Source organism: Haliotis asinina, chromosome 8 (assembly GCF_037392515.1).
Source record: "Haliotis asinina isolate JCU_RB_2024 chromosome 8, JCU_Hal_asi_v2, whole genome shotgun sequence".
NCBI classification, from domain to species: Eukaryota; Metazoa; Mollusca; class Gastropoda; order Lepetellida; family Haliotidae; genus Haliotis; species Haliotis asinina.
Genome location: NC_090287.1, coordinates 42,541,416 through 42,558,299, shown reverse-complemented (window position 1 = coordinate 42,558,299; position 16,884 = coordinate 42,541,416). Strand labels below are relative to the sequence as shown.

General features: G+C 40.6%; 2 protein-coding genes and 1 pseudogene across 9 annotated transcripts in view; 2 read left to right on the top strand and 1 right to left on the bottom strand.

The window, feature by feature from the left end:
- The window catches only part of LOC137293533 (centrosomal protein of 128 kDa-like), a 68,061-nt gene extending 64,864 nt beyond the window's left edge, over positions 1-3,197 (bottom strand). For 2 of the 3 annotated variants that reach the window (XM_067824137.1, XM_067824136.1), the window contains exons 1-2: positions 2,576-3,197; positions 493-790 (exon numbers count right to left, since the gene is read on the bottom strand). In XM_067824137.1, the coding sequence (XP_067680238.1) occupies positions 493-627 (135 nt within the window). In that variant the 5' untranslated portion in view covers positions 628-790; positions 2,576-3,197. The remainder of the gene's footprint in view (positions 1-492; positions 791-2,575) is intronic. The other variant, XM_067824138.1, reaches the window with a different exon arrangement.
- Positions 3,198-5,213: 2,016 nt separating this feature from the next.
- On the top strand, positions 5,214-8,309 carry LOC137295277 (uncharacterized; annotated as a pseudogene).
- Positions 8,310-11,184: 2,875 nt separating this feature from the next.
- LOC137293534 (coiled-coil domain-containing protein 9-like) overlaps positions 11,185-16,884 on the top strand; it is a 42,941-nt gene continuing 37,241 nt past the window's right edge. For 4 of the 6 annotated variants that reach the window (XM_067824147.1, XM_067824141.1, XM_067824140.1 and 1 more), the window contains exon 1: positions 11,352-11,424. The gene's annotated coding sequence lies outside the window, so the exon portion shown is untranslated. Of the gene's footprint in view, positions 11,425-16,884 lie in introns of all 6 variants that reach the window. The other 2 variants (XM_067824143.1, XM_067824142.1) reach the window with 2 other exon arrangements.

The following is a 16,884-nucleotide window of genomic DNA, read 5'->3' as shown; positions in this document are numbered from 1 at the left end:
ACTTCTCCTCGGTTTTGGTAGACAATATAAAACCATCGGGGTCGGGAAAAACCTTCGGTTTTACATTGTCTACCAAAACCCCGGAGGTGTGTTTTCTCCTATACATCACACACTTGCACTTATTCCTGATTATCTAATTTGACAAACGTCACAGATTAAAAAACATATTTTAGTATTTCAGTCACATGAACACCTTAAAAACATGTAAACCATGGCACTGACGTGACCAGAAATAACTCTTCTTTTAACGTATTCTAATGAGTATCAGTAATTCAGTAAATAGTTAGACCCATAATAATGTCAACTTTTACACCTGAAATTTATTTTTGGCAACCTCTTCCCCCTTATCCCGCAAACAACTAGTTAGCATATGAAATGTGATCCTGGCAGAATCCCTATTACAGTCATGGTTTGAATAAAGGGAGACTATTACATGTTTATCTATGACATAAATCATGGCAACAGCTACAGCCACACTGCATTGCATCTCACCTGTAGATTGGCAGTGAGCTCCTGCACCCGTGGATCCATGTCGCCCATGTCATGGGGGTGGCGCCGGTGCCTGCTGGAGGGGAGATAATACTCATCACTCTCACTGGAGAAATAGGTACCACCACCAGCCATCATTCACAACAAGTGCAGGGAAACACAGAGATGAGGTAGTCAACACAGTGCAGGACACAACATAACAGTTTCAACTGACATCTTCCTCAGGGTGCAAAGGGAGGACTAAACTACACCTCACTCCCACTGATAGCAAAATCATGCAACAGTGAGCGGGGAACAAGTCCTGAAAAACACAACATTCACAATATCAGTAAGGGATTCTTGTTTCAAATAAAACTTCAAATCATAGTTCTCAGGTATACTTCTGGACATAAATTATACATGCAAAACAAAGCGTTAGTAAAAGAAAGAAATTGCTGAGGTTGTGCTTCTATCTACATTCACCAGTCACAAACAATAAACAGAAATGGTAATGCCATGCCTTTTTTCAAGGAAAGTATTAAATACACCAAACGACGAAATCTACTTTAATTATGATGACAATAATGACAATGACAACAACGTACATAGGTGCTTAAATGGCACTAGATTCCATATACACGGTGTCTGCTTAACAGCTGTCACTATCTCAGCTGATGGGTTAGTTAGTGTGCACTTGATTTCCATTCTAAACTCACTGGGGAGTATATAACGAGAGCTGCTTTGTCAGGCACTACATGCTTAACAGTCACAATATCATCTCATCCCATTAATTAGGTAAGCTATGTTACTGTTTCGTGAAGAGGTAACAGTCACAAACAGTCACTTGCCTAACATGATACCACATGTGCTACAGGAGCTTTATTGTATGGCAGAACTGACCCTGGAGACTACCATGACACCAACTGCTGAATGCAGTCACATCATAGTGGGATAGAAACTAGTTTTATCAAAAACATGTTGTTTTTTTTTACACTGAACACACATGAATGAGGTAAAATTGGGGTGTAACATTACATTCATGATTGTTGCACTTATATTAAATGTGCATTCATGTTTGTGTATCATTTTATTGTGCCAACCCATTGAGACACCATGTTGCAGTTTAACATGAATACCCCAATCAACAAAGTGTAAGGATTATAACCTAGTCACTCCCTGTGTGAACCTTGTGTTAACGCCTCATAACAGGCAGGGTAACAAGTATATTTTGATTTGATGCACTTGGTAATCACAGACCTCCCTTTAAAAGTTTAAATGGCCTGGTGTGTTACACACTAGACCAGAGAGGAATTCTATTTTGTGCTTCATTGGCATCCGATAACAGCTGCACATGGTTATTTATACAACATATCTTTAGAGTTGTTTGCACACATGAAATGTTGACATCATATTAAATATTAAGATGTCTTCCACAAATCCAAGACACACATATCGACACAAGTCATGCCTCTAACTTTATAACTGAAACTAAGTTATTTAACAATGATTTTTTTTCATAATTTTGACAAAAATTATGTCCAATGCCATTCAGTATTTTGACTTGTACCACAGTTTCAAGTTAACAATCGACTAGCCTCTACGTTTGTTTATAACAGGTGCTGCTCACCTATTTACAAACACCTGGTAGTTTCAACACCATATGATAACCATGTGCTCTGTCTCATACTATCTCATAATATCAATCACTGGATTATCTGGTCCTGATTTTATTATGTACACACCACTGTCATACAGCTGTGGTATTGCTGAGTGTGGTATTAAACACAGAAACAAACACTTGGTGATAATTTAGTTGTAATTGTATGCTTTTGCTAATGATTTCTTATGGATGTGGAAAGGGTTTTGTGGCATTTACTAAACATAGCTTTTACATTAAAATAAAATCAAAATGACTCTTCCAGTGACAGTAGGGTACATGACATACAGTATCAAATGAACATATACTTCATGGTATTACCTTTTACATACAGTTAATGCAACATTAGCATGGTAATCATCATGTTACATGAATCAGGCAGGCATACACGAATATAAAGACAAAAAATAAATGTTCTTGTTGTGGGCCAAAAGAACGCCTGTCACATACCTGGTCGCTTGGGTTCCTCAACAACCAAATATACAGAGCCGTCTTCACATTTCACAGTACTCCACTCTCAGATTTCATGTATGTCCTGTTCTACACCAGCATGTTCAATTTACAGATCATTCTGCTTTATCAAGTATCGTCAGTGGCAGTATCCTAGTATTTACAGCGCGATCCTGTCAGATAGTTCTAAAAACCGCCGCTCAGCAGCAATTGGTCGGGCATGTCAGCACCTGCCTTGCCACAAGTCCACGGAATGATTTAAAGACAATCAAGCTAAAATACCCCTGCTACTCCCAATATAGTAATTGTTAAAATTTAAGCACCATGTGTATGAAACTATAAATATTTATTTCATTGTTACTTTCAAATTAACTTATGAAATTATGTACGAGTGCTATCATGCGATTGCCATAGCTTAGCTGTCAACACTGGACTGAAAACAATACAAATCAATTACCACGATCCCCTGAAGGCAAATCCTTATCAACTAACACGCAAACTGACAACAGACATGCATGTATGTTTTATTTAGTTATGGAGCATGCAGATATTTGGTAGTTATATGCATGTGTTGTTGTAAAGATATCGTCCGATGTGTCCGTGCATGTTTACAAGATTGAACTCGGCGCCATTGACCGGAAGTCCCATGGAAAAGGAACAATGAATTTGATTGGCGGTTGAGGCTATCCGGTGTTACTTACAAAAAGTACCCCAGTACGATAAGATCATGTGCCAAAGACTCATTAAAGTCGCGTAGCGTATTGTGAGGTTTCAAATACAAAATTTAGAGCTATTATAATTTCGTTATATACCTCTGATTTTCCAACACATTATGTTTGTCTCCATTCTACCATAACCGCATTATTCAGATTTTAAACAAATACATGATGTGTTGGAAAATCAGAGGTATATAACGTGATTACATACCTCCGAATGACTTTGATTATCCAATCACAATCCAGTATTTACTGATGTCATGGTAGAATTCTTATCAAAACTGACCTTCCAGGTCGCATAGACAGTCTGCCATACTGACCTTGAAACTGGTATACCCAATGCCGTCTAGAGTGTGTGGCATGCCTAGATTCCAACAGAAAATGAAGAACGAACCTGGGCTAATTTCCAAACTCAAAGTTCATACAAAAATAACCATGCAAACCTATTTACCACTCTTTCCACCACAAACGAAGAAGTATCAAATCAGAGAAGTGCCCGTAAAATCTCCAGATCATCATCGTTCTCAGATCTCCATAATACGGATTTGTAACATATTTATACTTCTGTCTTAATCTTAAACATGTTATTTCCTGTATGAAAAAGTTGTATGGAATTTCCTGACACAATAGTGTTTGTTTTTCAACATGATGAAGATAATGATGGTGACGTGAAGTACGGATGTGTAAGTTCAGTTTTACGCCGCTTTTAGCAATATTCCGGCAATGTCACGACTCCGCACATTGCACACATGTAAAGAGTCGGTCCCGGGCCCGGGCCTTCGGTGTGACAAGCGAACACCAGGCTACCCCACTGCCACGTAGGCTGATTGTGTCGACTATTATTTCTCAGAAAATTCTAACGTATAGTAATATGAAAATACTATTTTTCTATACCAGTACTGTTTTAAAATGTTGGTGTTGTCTTTTTCATCATCGCATGAAACACAGTTAAAGGTACGAAAAAGGCACAAAAGCATGCAACAGGGAAAGAACGAAAATAACTTGTATTAACCTTGTTTGATATGTCGAATGAAAATACAAAAATTTGACAGAGAACTAACATCTGAAGTAGGTAGACTTTTGATTTTCGTCACAAGCGTGGACATCTACACGTTTAGATTGTTAAAAAAGAACACAACCAATCCATGAAAAACAAAGAGAAAGCCACATGTACATGCAGTTACTCGAGCGTAAGATATGACGTCATAGAACATAGATTGTACACAATGGGTCCCATGACGTCATACTACAATGACGTTGTTATGTCTATGGTTACAAACTAATCATCTAGTGGATACTAGTATCAATCAGTTTAGTTGAAGATTTTACAAGGATGCATGCATGTAAGTAGGAGATTTTAATTATAGTCTACAGAATTTTTCAGTTCTGCAGTGAAGTATGAAATTAATTATATTTGTAACGTGCATTACACCATATCAAGGAAACGTGGAGAACCACTAACAATCCGTTTAATTCATATCGCTTGCATCATAGCTACGACAGATTTCGTTACTGGCGTCAATGGGTTTAGTTAGGAGTCTGAAGAATGGACCTAGGTCACGCTCCTCAGTACAACTGTTAGCTGTTGATTGTGTGTGTTGGAGTCGGAACATGGGACTTCCGGGTGAACGAGAGTAAACAGCGTTCATTCAATTTGTTCTCGACAAAAGAGTCGGATAAAGCCGGTTCTCGGATTAAAGGAAGTCGGAATAATGAGACTTGACTGTATTTTGTATTCTGAATAGTACAGCCTACTCTATAATAGACATCTTTAGATTACAGTCGTTTCACGAAATGAAGAAAATCTCTGCACTCGTCTTTAATATATTTTATTGAGAAATTTAAGTTTTGAGAAATTTGTTATGAACCGTTTCATATCAATGAGAAGACGATTGCCTAATGATCATGCTAATTTCTCCGTTATGTCGGCTCTAGCTCTGAGCACCAGACCTCCTCAGTCCAAAGAAATCACGGGTCACCAACAAGCTGAGCTGCGCCAAGGCACAGATTTGCGATGGCAGTCAGGTTATGTGCCCCCAATCGACAATGACCGATACAATCCACGAGTTGCATTTCACCATCCCAAGGACCTGCATAACCAAGGATCTGCATCTCATCCCTATAGGGATACAACGAAGATACAAAGATACAGATACAAAGAAGGATCTTCATCTCACTCCGAGTGGGACAGATATAACCAAGGATCTGCATCTCACGTCGTCAGGGACAGATATAACCAAGGATCTGCATCTTACCCGGCCGATTGGGACAGATACAACCAAGGATGTGCATCTCTCCTCGATAGGGATAGATATAACCAAGGATGTGCATCTCTCCTCGATAGGGATAGATATAACCAAGGATGTGCATCTCTCCTCGATAGGGATAGATATAACCAAGGATGTGCATCTCTCCTCGACAGGGACAGATATAACCATGTATCTGCATCTTACCCGGCCGATAGGGACAGATATAACCAAGGATCTGCATCTCTCCTCGATAGGGATAGATATAACCATGTATCTGCATCTTACCCGGCCGATAGGGACAGATATAACCAAGGATCTGCATCTCTCCTCGACAGGGATAGATATAACCATGTATCTGCATCTCACCCCGATAGGGGCAGATACAACCAAGGATCAGTATCCCACGCGGATAGGGGTAGATACAACCAAGGATCTCTAGAGATAAGGAAACACGGTCTCCATCAACCCAGCTGGTATCCTGTACAACCTCCACGATATGACGACAATCAGCTTGCTAAGTTTCCCCAAAGAGAAGCAACATTTTGGCGTGGCCCTGTCGCAGACCGGGCATACTCACGCACAGTGGATGCAAAGGATGCATTTCACATCATACAACGCGACCGTGACATATCAAGTCATGTAAAACAATCCCAAATTGTACCAAATAACACAGCTGAACTGTGCAGCCAGTCCCTCTTAATGAGAGAACAACCAATCGGCAGCAAGTCATCACGGCACTATCGAAGTTACTCGTTGACCAACTGTTCCAACAGCCAGTCGCCTCTGTCAACGTCCAAACATCCCGTATCATCACATCAACCACGCGCACGCTGTCCATCTGTATACCCTATAAAGCATGATCTCACAGCGAACAATCTTGCGACCTATGAAACCATCGGCATGTCACCTGCTTCAAGTAAAATACGTTTCAACAACCAAGGCCCTCTGTCGCAATATGAAAGAACCAACCTACCAACCTGTGTTGCACCTTATAGACCTCAACATACCCAATATTCCAACACTGAGTCGAGCATTCCATGGGTACTCCAGTTTCGTAATACTTTCCACCAAAGTATGTCGCCTCCCGACCTTCGGTTCCCATCCCATCTGAAAGCGGCAACTTCCCAGTACAATTTCGAACCATTCCCAGAAGATCTGTCGACCCGACCCAACCCGAAACAATACCCTCATACGCTACCCTCCCGATCCACAAGTCTCCCCACGGAAATACCGCTCCTTCAGGCAGGGTTCCCTTTGTTCTCAAGGACACCGCCGTCACGGAATAATCTTCCTCTACTAAATGAACCACCATTACGTCACGCGCTGCCCCAGTGTGCGTTGACTCCATGTCCGAAACGCTGCTTCACTAATCACTATGGCTACCTCGACTACTGCCCCGTGCCCGACCTGCCAAGCTACACCCCTAACTCGCTGTGGTGGGAAGAGAAAGCTGCCCCGACGTCACGGCAGTCTCAAGCAGACAGAAGACACGGTCATCACACAGTTCCAGATACAAGTATATACCTTGTTTTTTACTCTCTATTCGAGGACACGTACGTATAACACAAAGGTTCCTACAACTACATACACACAGTGGCAGTCAGTTACCACCATTTTTTCTTATTAGTTCGTCTATATCAAGAACACCCAAACGGTTTAGGAGACAAACATAATGTGTTGGCCCATTCGAGGTTCGATTCCCCACATGGGTACAATATGTGAAGCCCATTTTCTGGTGTCACCCGGTGTGATATTGCTGGAATATTGCTAGAAAAGCGGCGTAAAACTAAACTCATTCACTCACTAGATTACCTCTCCTCGAGGCTGGAATTAAGAAATGTTCTGAGCTCCCATTGGATCACATTTTTTCTGTGTGTATGTACATTTTAAATAAGACAACTTTATTTCTGGGATTAAATGTCAGACCTATCGATTTTGTAACCTACAGGAACTGGGTCTAACCGTAACCACGGACGTAGCACGAGCACACTCGACGCCTCCTTCGCGGGTAAGCGTGGCGGAGAGGCGGTGAGGGACGTTACTTGCTGTAAGAGGATGAAAGTCACACAGGTATCAAAGTTATCATGTCCCCATTGTCATCCTACAGCTCATAAAAAGAACAATTTCGTCACGGGCGTAGCATTAATATCACTGGTGACACTCTATTCAGGGTGAAGTATATGGTTTATTGTTGACATTACACGCCGTGAAGACATGGACTTGGAGCTCAATACCAAGGTTACGCGTGGTCGCCTGCTTTCGCTTGTTGATCGTAACTCATGTTGTGTTTCAGAAATCGACGCCACTCTCGTTACTGAACCAGCGACGGATCAAGGTGCTAAATAAAGCGTTGGGATTAGCAAGAAGGTAATGATCTCACATCATGTAATCTCTAGTCTTAGCTGTCATACAGACCCTATATCCAATACAGCCCATAAGTATAGAATATGTGGCAAGTCTGAATCACCACAGTTCCATGAAGCAGGAAATTTATCGATTCCTTCCTGTTACATTTTATTATTTTAATTTTCGAACAGTTGTTTTCTTCTGTAAAATACTTTCCTTTCCGAGACTTGATGTTACTCTAGATCATCCCTTTGACTGGTGTGTAATATGGTACTAATGGACAAGTCGTGTGTTTAAGATTACGCTAATATATTGTGTATTTTCACAATTTGTTGCTAACATTTCGAAATAATGCTATTTCAGATCACCAAAGAAACCAACCAGGCAGTCATCTGTTCCAAGCATCGGAACACGTGGCTTTGAAATCACCAGCAATCCACTGCCATGTAAAGAGTAAATCATTATTCTGGGCTGCTAGAGAAACCATGTAAAGAGTAAATCATTGTTCTGGGCTGCTAGAGAAACCATGCTAAATAGTAAATCATTATTTCGGGCTGCTAGAGAAGCCATGTAAGAGTAAATCATTATCCCGGGCTGCTAGAGAAACTGTGTAAAGAGTGAATCATTATCCTGGGCTGCTAAAGAAACCATACTAAAGGGTGACTCATCATCACGGGCTGCTAGAGAAACGATGTAAAGAGTGAATCATTATCCCGGGCTGCTAGAGAAACCATTTAAAGGGTAAATCATTATTCCGGGCTGCTAGAGAAATTATGCTAAACAGTGAATCATTATCCCGGGCTGCTAGAGAATCATGTAAAGAACAAATCATTGTCCCGGGCTACTAGACAAAACATGCTGACATTTACACAGAGTGTGAATAAGTGCTGTCGTTCTGGCGATGACTAGTTCGACCACAGAAGAGTTTCATGACAGTTTGAGTATTATTGTTGATGAAAATAAATTTGGAGTTCAATTTTCACCTATTTTGTTCTTGGGGCATCAGATTTGTACAAAAGTATTGAGGGGTGTCTTTGATTTTGTACGACATGCATGAGTTTGGAGGTTGGTGCCATTCACCCCACCCCTAGCCATAAATTATCGTCTGTATCTGTACGTAGTGACAGGGATTTGGCAAACCGGGTACTGAACCATGCGGTGTCATCCAGGTAAGCTGCTATGCATTTTCAACCAGGTCATTGGTAGTTTATGAGCATTATCCGGTTATCCCAGACTTAGCATTTGGGACGGATTAACCACTGTCCCGTTGATTCGGACTAACAGCCTAATGTCCATTCTACATGGAGTCATGTGGTGGACATAACACATGTCCGACTAAATGTCATACTGGTTGTCAGCTTCAAACATACCCTCCAGTTTCCCAGCCTGATCACATGCACCCGACTAACGAAGCCGGCTCTAGTGATAAACATACTGTACGGTAGTATTCATTCAACAGAATCCCCAGGTTAACACTGTGTCACACGTAACAAAATCTTCCCATCTGTACAACATAACAGCGATAGTTTAATGACATCTGAAGGGAACTCACGAACCATTAGTGCCAGTTAAAGTCGTTGGTGATATGTTGTAATTAAGTGTATTTTGATCAGCGGTTGAGACTGATCGTTCGATTGTCACCCCAGCAGGAGTTCGTGGAGAACGAAGACTGAGGACTAGATAATCTTACTTTCTTAACGATCACGAAAGACAAACTGGTTTTAATTAACTATCCTTAATATTCATCATAAATGACCATATTTCTAAATTTAGGCGGGAATACAAATGTACCGGTATATGTTTATTTCAGCTTTTAAAAATACGTGACATGTAGTATTGTTTGCTTGTGTGTAACGAAGAACTCCGCAGTATTCCATCTATATGTCAGGTTCTGTTAATAGGTGGACGGGCCTCTGGACTGAGAACCGACCCACTTCTACCATGTCACCGAGCCTGCACCTACTCCTTTAAGTCGCATCTTTGAACATGCATAGACTTCTGTGGACCTAAATCCTTACCTTGAATCTACACGGGTCTACTATTCCTTGTTAACCCTATTTATTGAAAAGAACTAGCCTTGTTTGGAAATAATGCCACATGTGGTGTACTCTCAAAATTCGTTGGTTTCACATTAATTTCAGTCGCTGTGCGCATGCGCAGAGCGTGTAAAAAATATCTACTGGTCAAATTCCGTTTTGGTCGTACGATTACCGTTAGTGTAAACACGCTCTAAAGAAAACGAAAAATCAAACAAAATACATAGTTTAATGTCTATTACAACTTATTTTTATACCGATATGTACAAAAGACCGTGAGTAGTGAAATAATAGCTTGATATATGTCAATAAGTTCTTGTATATACACATCTTACCACCACCGTTCTTCCCGCACATCCCCTTCTCACTACTATCAAAACACACATTTCTGATGCAGCTGCAACCAAAATACGACATCAATACCTTAAAAGCATATGTAAATCGATATATTTAGTCAGCCATGAAGAGTTGTCACTCGTAAATAGTTATTATTTAATCATTTTGTTTTGAGTGTATTTACACTATCGGTAAGCATACGACCAAACCGGAACCTGACCAGTAAATATGTTTACTCGCTCTGCGCATGCGCACAGCGAGTCTGACGTTAATGTGAAACCAACGAATGGAAAATGTAAGGACGTGCACTTTGATCACATAGTTACGGGTGACAGTGGTTAAAGGGAAATGGTTAGGCATAGAACACGTGACCGACACTAAAACGAATACATCTAGTTTTTCAGAAGAATGGAAAAAAGACGTAAACCTACAGGGACACAAGTCAAACGTGTGTGTGAGAGAGAGAGAGAGAGAGAGAGAGAGAGAGAGAGAGAGAGAGAGAGAGAGAGAGAGAGAGAGAGAGAGAGAGAGAGAGAGAGAGAGAGAGAGAGAGAGAGAGAGAGAGAGAGAGAGAGAGAGAGATATATGAAATTTTAACATTAGTTCTTTAGTTCTTAGACCGAAGCCTACAGACAACCACTGGGACCTAGAACCTTAGTTTTCTGCAGGTCCCACAGCTTTTTCATCTCAGGTAATTGAGTTACTATTCCATATTAAAATATAGGGCCTACACATCCTGATTCAGGGTTAAGGGCAATTACTCCATGTGTTCCATTTGACCACCTTCTAAATGGCATCGTGTTATCAAGGCTTATAGTTATGATTACACGATGCTTATAGTTGTTCCGTCGCTTTGTCGATGACATGGCTATGTACAAGATTCCCTAGTTGGCTTCTCGGTACGCTTTAATTTTTAGCCGTCTTGTGGATACCCCAAGGCAGATTGTACTGTAAACACTGATTATTCAGAATAACGTTTAAATAATGTTCAGGGTTTTCAAGCTGCCACAGCACGCAAGGCGCAATCTCCTTTTGATACCGCGGAGGATATGGAAATATATGAGAGCTCAGCGCCAAAACGCAACCCAATTTCAGCGAGGTTTTGAGCTCTCCGTTGCAAGGAGGGAAGGAAGTGGCGACTGACTGAAAACGGTGAAACATCTTTCGTGAGTACTGGAATTCGTGGAATTTTTGAGACTATGGTTATTATTGATCGTCCGGTAGATAGCTATATAAGAGCACATGCTAATCTTCTAGCTGTACTAATTGTCAGCGTATGTTTGCGTGACATCAGAGACTTTTCAAGCAACACATTCATCTGAGCAACTTTCCAGTGCTGCTTGGTGTGAGTCAGACTAGACAGCTCGAGTCACCATGTCCGACCTACAAGTATACCGCATGCACATTTACCATATCTGCCCATACAATGATGTTTACTGCAGTAGCGAAGTTCATCCGTAAACGTTGTCTTGCAATCCTCGGTTGTTTGATCTTAATCTGAAAATTCTGATGTAGACAGTGTTTCCTCCCTTAAGCTACTCCCACTCCCCTCCCGTGTTGTGTAGGTACCCCGCCATCACGGTTTGGTGCGAATGGTCTATACATATGGCAAACACAGTAGAAAGTGGTGAAAACAGCCTCTAATTTCAGTGACGTGCTACGTCCCAAATGCATACTTCTGCTGACATATACCATATATGTGATAACTAAGCAGTGCTTATGTAGAATATGACGCATGTGTACAGGTGATTACTTATATGGAACATGACACATGTGTACAGGTGATAACTTATATGGAATGTGACACGTGTACAGGTGATAACTGATTTGGAATATGACACATACGTACAGGTGATAACTGATGTGGAATATGACACATGTGTACAGGTGATAACTGATCTGGAATATGACGTGTGTACAGTTGATAGCCTAGGTAGACGGGTGAGTGAGTGGGAACTGATAACTTATGTCAACCAAGTCGGCAAGCCTGACCACCCAATCCTGTTAGTTGCTTCACGATGGGCATGGTTTTCTGAAGATCAGTTGTAACCCGGATCTTCATGGGTGAAGTATATGAAATATGACATATACTGTACAGGTGATAATTGATATGGAATGTGACACATGTACAATTGATAACTTGATTATATTAATCATGACATGGACTGTACAGGCAATAATTGATATAGAATGTTAGTGTTGTGACACATGTACAATGGATAACTTAATTATTTGAAATATGACATAAACCTTACGGATGGTAACTGGTGGAAATGATGTACTCTTGTTGAATTATATAGAATGTAGCACATTTACAGCTGATAAATATTGAATTTAGATGTACCAGTTCATTACAAACCTGGCACAGGCTTTATGATTAAAATGGCAGATTGTACAACCAGGAGCAACAGTGAAACAGTCAGCTCTTATGAATGTATACGTGCATACAGAATGCAGTCCTACTTTATTTGTAATTAACATATCAGATGGAAACATGGTCAGTCCCCTGTGTGTAAGCCATGCTGGCATATCCTTACATCATGTTCTATAACCATAAGGAAACCTCCGACTTTACTGGTCCATATGTCATAAATGTTGTGTTATATCTACTGTGGCAGTGATATGTTGGATTGTACCTATTGTGGCAGTGGGATGTTGTATTGTATCTACTGTGGCAGTGGGATGTTGTATTGTATCTACTGTGGCAGTGATATGTTGTATTGTACCTATTGTGGCAGTGGGATGTTGTATTGTATCTACTGTGGCAGTGATATGTTGTATGTACTGTGGCAGTGGGATGTTGTATTGTATCTACTCTGGCAGTGATATGTTGTATTGTACCTATTGTGGCAGTGGGATGTTGTATCTATTGTGGCAATGATATTTTGTATTTTGCCTGTTGTGGCAGTGGGATGTTGTATTGTATCTACTGTGGCAGTAGGATGTTGTATTGTACCTATTGTGGCAGTGGGATGTTGTATTGTATCTACTGTGGCAGTGATATGTTGTATTGTACCTATTGTGGCAGTGGGATGTTGTATTGTATCTACTGTGGCAGTGGGATGTTGTATTGTATCTATTGTGGCAGTGATATGTTGTATGTACTGTGGCAGTGGGATGTTGTATTGTATCTACTGTGGCAGTGGGATGTTGTATTGTATCCACTGTGGCAGTGGGATGTTGTATTGTATCTACTGTGGCAGTGGGATGTTGTATTGTATCTACTGTGGCAGTGGGATGTTGTATTGTATCTACTGTGGCAGTGATATGTTGTATTGTACCTATTGTGGCAGTGGGATGTTGTATTGTATCTACTGTGGCAGTGATATGTTGTATGTACTGTGGCAGTGGGATGTTGTATTGTATCTACTGTGGCAGTGATATGTTGTATTTTACCTATTGTGGCAGTGGGATGTTGTATCTATTGTGGCAATGATATTTTGTATTGTGCCTGTTGTGGCAGTGGGATGTTGTATTGTATCTACTGTGGCAGTAGGATGTTGTATTGTACCTATTGTGGCAGTGGGATGTTGTATTGTATCTACTGTGGCAGTGGGATGTTGTATTGTATCTATTGTGGCAGTGATATGTTGTATGTACTGTGGCAGTGGGATGTTGTGTTGTATCTACTGTGGCAGTGGGATGTTGTATTGTATCCACTGTGGCAGTGGGATGTTGTATTGTATCTATTGTGGCAGTGATACGTTGTATTGTATCTACTGTGGCAGTGGGATGTTGTATTGTATCTACTGTGGCAGTGATATGTTGTATTGTACCTATTGTGGCAGTGGGATGTTGTATTGTATCTACTGTGGCAGTGATATGTTGTATGTACTGTGGCAGTGGGATGTTGTATTGTATCTACTGTGGCAGTGATATGTTGTATTGTACCTATTGTGGCAGTGGGATGTTGTATCTATTGTGGCAATGATATTTTGTATTTTGCCTGTTGTGGCAGTGGGATGTTGTATTGTATCTACTGTGGCAGTGATATGTTGTATTGTACCTATTGTGGCAGTGGGATGTTGTATTGTATCTACTGTGGCAGTGATATGTTGTATTGTACCTATTGTGGCAGTGGGATGTTGTATTGTATCTACTGTGGCAGTGGGATGTTGTATTGTATCTATTGTGGCAGTGATATGTTGTATGTACTGTGGCAGTGGGATGTTGTATTGTATCTACTGTGGCAGTGGGATGTTGTATTGTATCCACTGTGGCAGTGGGATGTTGTATTGTATCTACTGTGGCAGTGGGATGTTGTATTGTATCTACTGTGGCAGTGGGATGTTGTATTGTATCTACTGTGGCAGTGATATGTTGTATTGTACCTATTGTGGCAGTGGGATGTTGTATTGTATCTACTGTGGCAGTGATATGTTGTATGTACTGTGGCAGTGGGATGTTGTATTGTATCTACTGTGGCAGTGATATGTTGTATTGTACCTATTGTGGCAGTGGGATGTTGTATCTATTGTGGCAATGATATTTTGTATTGTGCCTGTTGTGGCAGTGGGATGTTGTATTGTATCTACTGTGGCAGTAGGATGTTGTATTGTACCTATTGTGGCAGTGGGATGTTGTATTGTATCTACTGTGGCAGTGGGATGTTGTATTGTATCTATTGTGGCAGTGATATGTTGTATGTACTGTGGCAGTGGGATGTTGTATTGTATCTACTGTGGCAGTGGGATGTTGTATTGTATCCACTGTGGCAGTGGGATGTTGTATTGTATCTATTGTGGCAGTGATACGTTGTATTGTACCTATTGTGACAGTGGGATGTTGTATTGTATCTACTGTGACAGTGGGATGTTTAAAGAATTGCACACTAGAACCGGACACCATTACATGGACTGATGGAGTCCACTCAGAGTTGTGAAGCAGTGACCATTCTAAGCACACAAACCACCAGCTGTCATGTTCTATGTTGAAATGTCATACAGTTGTAGACCCTGCTGCTGTGTCTGGAGAAGTAGGATCAGTGGGAACTGGCTCACAGAGTCACACAAACGCAAAGACGATATTTTTGTGATGTTAATGAATGTTATGATGTTAACACTGACAGCAATACACATTTCAGTGTATTACGGATGGTTTATTGTTGAATTGCTGTTGAAGGCTCTGCATGGCTTCATGGCTTGTCTGCTTTACTTTTACCCATTATAACAGGGGCTGCATTAGCCTATGGTATTTGACAGCGGAAACTGCGTGGACCCATTTGTCAGACTCTGTGACTTGGTAGAGTGTATGTCGTGATGTCATGACTCTGGAAGCTAGTAATGATTTGTCAGGTCGGGTTATTTATGTTTATAGCTGAAATGGTTAATCAACAGTGATATACTGACAATTTGTGTATGATACATCTTGTATTCATGTTTCTTCAAGGAGAAAAACATGATAACATGCAGGGGCAGATATAAGCTTTTTTGAGGAGTGGGTGCATGCAGTCAGTTTTTATTTATTTTTGTTTTATTTTCCATCTTTCATGTACAGGCAAACAGGTATAGAAAAGTTTTATAATAATACAATGGTATATGGATACATGTAGGAAAAACTACAGTTGGCTGAAAGAGTATAATTAGCCAGATTATTTTCTAAGTAATAAATGTAATGTTGACCAATACTGAAAAAATAATTCCGGTTGATAGGTATACATATACTGACATATCATAATGACGGACAATTTCTTTTTTTAAATATTCTGACTTTCTATTCTGAAATATTCTGAAACCATATGTGCTGCATCTGTAAATATAATGTTTGACCACAGTCAGTGTTTATGTCATCATGCTTGTTTATGGACATTTTTGGAAACCATCGTAACATCCATTATGTATTTCTATGACTACTGAGCATACCACGCTAGTTGTACCCTTACAGATCATATACAGTACTGAGCATACCATACTTGTTGTACCCTTACAGATCATATACAGTACTGAGCATACCATGCTTGTTGTACCCTTACAGATCATATATAGTATTCCCAGAAATTATTGAGAATCATGTTGCGTCATGTAACTCATTACGTTTATTAACTTCTGGCGTTTTACTTACATAAACATGTTAAAACATCATCCTTTTACAGTCTCAGTCTTGTTTTAGTACTTTGTTCGACCTCCTCGCTCAGCAATGCATGCCTGAATACGCCTAGGCACACTACCCATCAAAGTTTGTAGGTAATCGTGTGACAGGGTATCCCAATATTGGACCACCTCGGCCTTCATATCTTCAATATTTCTCAGTCCCTTTTGGTTTATTCTGTCCTTCATGACTCCCCACACATTCTCAATTGGGTTTAGGTCTGGGCTGTAACTGGGCCAGTCTAAAACTTGAACATTTTCGCCCGACAACCACTGTTTTGTGTAGCGCGCAGTGTGTTTTGGGTCATTATCATGCTGGAAAATCCAATCATCTTCATACAATGTTTGTGCTGTCGGAAGAAGGTGACCATTTAGAAAGTCAACGTATCTTTCTTTTGTCAAGTTTCCCGTGAAAACACACAATGGCGTCACTCCGCGAGCCGATATGCCACCCACATGTGAAACTTCGGGCTATGTTTTGGTCGCTGGTAGATAGGTTTGACAGTATCTTTGGTCCAAATTTTCACACAATTAGGGAAA